Here is a 5,677-nt window from a genome sequence, read left to right as displayed (position 1 = left end):
AACCTCCTGAATATTTGCATCGATGTCCTCTTCCTCCATAATCAAGTTAGGGATGCTGGCACTAATGTTGTTGCTAGGGGGGGCAAGTTCCTGAGCATGGACCTTACTATTTTCACCCCCTGGATGTATCTTGCTCTGAGGCTGCTGATGGTCATGAGCTTTTGGCACTAATGTTGTTGCTAGGGGGGGCAAGTTCCTGAGCATGGACCTTACTATTTTCACCCCCTGGATGTATCTTGCTCTGAGGCTGCTGATGGTCATGAGCTTTTTTCCATAAAAGGAGAGGAACTACATTTTTGTTTAAATACACCCGAGTTGGAAAAATACCTCTTGTTCTTAAGAATCTTTTATCTCGTAACAGGGCTGATGGAATATGTGATGAGTTAAAAGTTAGAACCACTCTGCAAGTGTGGTGTCTACTAGTCAGAGATTCAATGTCTTTTAGGTCAATCACTCCAAGACGGTTTCCTATTAAAGCTTCCAAGTGTTCCTTAACCGCAGACCTAGAGTACCAGTTAGGTAAACTGCCCCTAAAGGGGCATACAGTCAAACATACTTTGGCTGGTTGTAGAACTAGCTGGGAGAGTCTATCCCGATTATTAGGCTTTAAATATACCCCGTTTGACACAGGAGCATGCGCTTGGTTTCCCTTCTTGATAGCCGCTCGAGGGAGTAAAACGTTTGCACGACTGCCCTCTTTAGGCCCACTATAAGTGTCATTTTTATCCACATTATACTCACACTTAGAGGGGTTTCCCATCTGGTTGCAAATAAATTCTATTTTGTTGTGCATCCCCTGTAATGATTTACAGATGTAACTTACAGTTCTTGCCGTCAGCAACAGCAATTCAGAGAAGTCTGTAGTTGTTTCCGCATTTCCTTTCTCATTCTCATCAGGCTGCTTTACAGGACTCCCGTTATTTGCTAATTCCTCCTCAAAGATAGAAGCATATGATGTGGAGGAAATAGAAGGCTCTTCCGATGCATCCAGGTTCTCTAGTACAGCAAAACGGTTGGAAGTCGTAACTTGAGGCGTAAAAAATTCATCAATCTTCTGCTGCTTTGAGGAGGGGGGTGTGTGGTCTTCAGCCTCCCTCAGACGCTTACAAGTTTTCATTATAATCCAAGGTATCAAGTTTATAGTTCATTAAAAAAGACAACTCTTAAAACTTCTTCTACTAAATTAGCTTAAAACTGAGCCCAGAGAGCAAAGATAATTACTAATTGCCCCACAATATGTGTAGCATTGAGTGAGCCTCGAGCTGATAAGATTGATAAATTACTCTTTTAAAACTTCTTTAAAACTTCGGGTAGAAAAAGTAGTTTGAAGCCTGCCGACCTTCGAACAGCACCCAGCGTGCTGTTAAACAATCTTGTCCAAGATAATTTTGGTAAACGTAAAAAAGTACCTTGGAGTGGAAGACGCCGTGATAGTATTTACAGCCGAGTAGCTAGAGCAATTAAATTGATTGTTTACTGTTACCCTCAGCTATCCAAGGCTGTCCAGATTAAATCCACAGGCAACCAGCAGTTATAGCCAAACATAGAGCAAAAAGAAAGTCCAACAGGAATGTTTGGCAGGCTAAAACAATAATTAAAACACAGAGCTCAGTGCGTGGCCTCTGCCTCCGTCGCCATCTTGGTCAGTCACCAAGAGAGTCTTGTGGTACCCTAAAAACGGAACAGCTTCATTTCGGCATAAGTGTTCGTGAACTAAGGCCCACTTCTTGAGATGTTCACGGGTAGATCCAGAGGTCCGTTCTGGGCAGCAGCTCCCTGGGTCCACCTGAAGCACCTGCTTGGATCCAGGCCTTACTTCCAGAGGTTCATTTGGGCTCATAGGAAGTGATTGGAATGTGGAATTTGCTGGCAGAGGATGCGGTGATGGCCACAGGAATATACAGCTTTAAAGGGGGATTAGATAGATTCATGGAGGATAAGTTTGTCAGTGGCCACTAGGCATAGTTCATGAGGGGAACCTTCACCTTCAGGGGCACGAAGCCTCTGAATCCCAGAGCAAGAAGGCAACATCAGGAGAAGGCCTTGGACTCTCTGCCCTGTTGTTGGCCCTCCAGAGGAACTGGTTGGACACTGTGTGAGAGACAGGAGGCTGGACTAGATGGACCCTCACTGGTCTGATCCAGCAGGACTCTTCTGATGTTCTAATGAAGGCCTCGGCCTCTGTGCCCTGTTGTTGGCCCTTCAGAGGAACTGGTTGGACACTGTCTGAGAGACAGGAGGCTGGACTAGGTGGACCCTCACTGGTCTGATCCAGCAGGGCCCTTCTGATGTTCTAATGAAGGCCTCGGCGTCTATGTCCTGTTGTTGGCCCTCCAGAGGAACTGGTTGGCCAATGTATGAGACAGGGTGCTGGACTAGAGGGACCCTCACTGGTCTGATCCAGCAGGGCTCTTCTGATGTTCTAATGAAGGCCTCGGCGTCTATGTCCTGTTGTTGGCCCTCCAGAGGAACTGGTTGGCCACTGTGTGAGACAGGATGCTGGACTAGATGGACCCTCCCTGGTCTGATCCAGCAGGGCTCTTCTGATGTTCAAATGAAGGCCTCGGCCTCTGTGCCCTGTTGTTGGCCCTTCAGAGGAACTGGTTGGACACTGTGTGAGAGACAGGATGCTGGACTAAATGGACCACTCATCTGATCCAGCAGGGCTCTTTTTAAGGTTCTTAACTTTTCCTTCTGTTTGAGAGGAGTGGCTCCACATTGGATTTATACTTTTTGCCAATGCATATGAATGTATTAACTAGCCATAAGCGTGTCTACCAATGCACAAACCTGCGTCCGGGATTCTCTATGTTCGTAAGCTTTACGCAGTACCCCCGATCCTCCGTGTTTCCCGGTTAAGGGGAAAACACTCTTCAAGCAAGTCACAAAGATGACCTGACTCGGATGGTGACAAGAGAAAGAAATTTTACTTAGAAAAAATAGAAGCCTGTCTTACATGACATATTCATGTAGGTACATTTAACTTATTGTGGACAGATTAACTTCAAAAACAGGTTACTTTGCTGCAGTTCCAACCCCAGGTAAGAGAGAGAAGAAGAGCAATTTAAGATGAAAGAGAAGGCAAAAGGAAGGGCCAGAGAGGCTCAGTATCTAACCCATGAGAGGGTCGGGGGCCAACTGCCAAGTGTACCCCAGTGAGAGAGAGAGAGAGAGAGAGAGAGAGATCTCTTAACCCTTTCCCTCCCAGGTCCTCCTGCATGCAGGAGTTATAATGTCCAGCAGGTTGCTGTTGGAGTTATGCATGACCCTGGCGTTTTGTGGTTGCGCCCACCACCCTCTATCAGCATTCCAAAGGTGCCTGTGGGCTCAGAAAAGTTGCTGTCCTACAGCCTTGTTGGCCTAGTGAAGCCTCCCGCCTTGCATCAGAGCTCTCACCTCAAAGACACAGTCAATTGCAAGGGAAATAGTTTCTCCTGGTCAGCGTGTTTGGGGGCCCACAGAAAATACCTCCTCGCGATTAGAGCGTGAAATAGCTTCCGTATACTTCCTTCTTCTTTTTGGTTAGGCTGACTCTCTTATCTTGGTTTCCCCTGTTTTATTTACTTCCCCCTCTGCCCCTCTCACGCAGACTCCATCCGCGCCAGCCTCAGTTTCACCAGCAAGCCCCAGCGGACCTTCTGTAGCCCACCTGAGCCTGCTCCGCCTCTCCTGGGCTCGCACACCACCCCGGGGGCGTTCGTCCTTCCGTCCTACCCCTTCTCGTCGCCCGGCCACAGTCCAAAGCGCGCCTCCCCTCCGGCGGATCCGCTGAAGAGGTCACCAGGGCACGGGGTCAGCTTCTCCAATTCCTGGCCGCTTAAGAGCTTCGAAGGCCTTCCGAAACCCACTGCCCAGAAGAAGTTCTCCAGCCCGGTGGCCGGAGGGGACACAGGTAAGAGTCCACGTGAGAACAGCCTTGGGCGGGCTCCGGCGTGTAAGAGGCAGGGAAAGAAGGCGGAGCAGCACCCAGACCCGCCCCAAGGGCAGATGGGAATGCATTCGTGAAACTGGAACGGCTCAGCTGGCTTGCTTTATTTTGGGCAGTGCAGGGAAACGGCGAAGGAGAGGGGGTCATGGAAGAAAAGCTGTGCCGCTTCCTCTGACCGGGCCTGGGCTGAAAGGATGCCACCTCAAGGCCAGGGCAGTCCAGGCTTCCTCTGAAGCTCCTGGCACCGTCCACACGGGCATCCCTCTGCACCAGGGGTCTCCAACCATTTTGAGCCTGCGGGCACCATTGGGATTCTGACACACCAGGGTGGGATGTTGCCACAAAATGGCTGCCCCCGGAGGTGGAGCCGGCCGCAAAATGGCTGCCCCCAGAGGTGGAGCCGGCCGCAAAATGGCTGCCCCCAGAGGTGGAGCCGGCTGCAAAGTGGCTGCCCCCAGAGGTGGAGCCGGCTGCAAAGTCGCTGCCCCCAGAGGTGGAGCCAGCCGCAAAGTGCCTGACAACATTCCTGCAGAGTCGGCTGCATACACTCCCTTCTCAGTAAAGCCCAGTGGGTAAGACAGGCAAATCCCTCCATTCTCAACAGTAAAAAATAAAAAGCATCCAAACTCCCACCTCCTCCTCCTCATCGAGCTCCTTGTTGATGTCCAGCTCTGACAGGTCGATCAGTGGCTGCCCCTGGAGGTGGAGCCAGCCGCAAAGTGGCTGCTGCAGCTCACCTACCGTTACACGTTGACGATCCTTGTGCCGGGTGGCAGCTACTTAGGGTTGCCATCTCCGGGTTGGGAAATTACTGGAGATTTAGATAGTGGAGGTTAGGGAGGGTGGGGTTCGAGGGGAGGAGGGACTGCAGTGGGGGGTACACTTCCACAGAATCCAACCTCCCAGGGGGCCAGTTTCTCCAGGAGAACTGACCTCTCTCGTCTGGAGATCAGATGGACTTTCAGGAGATCCTCAGGCCATGCCTGGAGATTGGCAACCCTACAACTGCTACCAGTTTGGAGTAGTGGTGAAGTGCACGGACTCTAATCTGAGAGAACCGGGTTCGATTCCCCACTCCTCCTCCTCCTCCACATGCAGCTGCTGGTGTGACCTTGGGTCAGTCACACGTTCTCTCAGAGCTGTTCTCTCAAGAGCAGTCCTCGGGAGAGCTCTCTCAGCCCCACCCACCTCCTAGGGTGTCTGTGGTGGGGAGGGGGAGGAGATTGTGAGCTGCTCTGAGACTCCCTTGGGTAGTGAAGGGCCATGGGGTATAAATCCAGTCTCCTCCTCCAAAAAAAAATGTCATTTAAAACAAACAACCCCCCCCCCCACCAGCACAGCCAATCAGGCCCCACCTGGCCCAGGCACCACGTTGGGGACCCCTGCCGTGAATGGGTCCTTGGGGGATCAAGACCAGGGCCTGGGGGAGGAATCGGTCGTGGGGCGGGGCAGGCAGGGCCTGGGCCGATGCGAGCAGAAACAGGTTCCCCTCCTCCGGAGACCTCGAGGGGGTCTCAAGCATGCAGCTGCCGCAGCCCCTGTACAGCGCCCGTCTGCGGGGCCGGGAGCAAGCCATGCGACTCTCTCTGTGTGGAGGAATGCCCCTCCCGCTTCTCAGTGGAATGCATTTTCTGGTGATAAGCATTTGGATCCCGAGCACTGCGAGCAGAGGTGCTCCAGCAGAACGGAATCCCCCGCTCTCCTCTTTCCTGCTCCAGCCTGGGGGGGGGGGGGGCTGCGGGCACTCGT

General features: G+C 51.8%; 1 protein-coding gene across 1 annotated transcript in view; it reads left to right on the top strand.

Moving 5' to 3' along the window:
- FAM179B (family with sequence similarity 179 member B) overlaps window positions 1-5,677 on the top strand; it is a 64,652-nt gene that overhangs the window by 16,324 nt on the left and 42,651 nt on the right. Inside the window, exon 5 of the mRNA XM_015426652.1 lies at window positions 3,590-3,892. Within this exon, the coding sequence (XP_015282138.1) occupies window positions 3,590-3,892 (303 nt within the window). The remainder of the gene's footprint in view (window positions 1-3,589; window positions 3,893-5,677) is intronic.

Source organism: Gekko japonicus, unplaced genomic scaffold, assembly GCF_001447785.1.
Source record: "Gekko japonicus isolate JY-2015 unplaced genomic scaffold, Gekko_japonicus_V1.1 scaffold2117, whole genome shotgun sequence".
Classification (NCBI taxonomy): Eukaryota; Metazoa; Chordata; class Lepidosauria; order Squamata; family Gekkonidae; genus Gekko; species Gekko japonicus.
The sequence above is the reverse complement of the archived record's forward strand: the minus strand, read 5'-3'. Positions and strand labels throughout refer to the sequence as shown.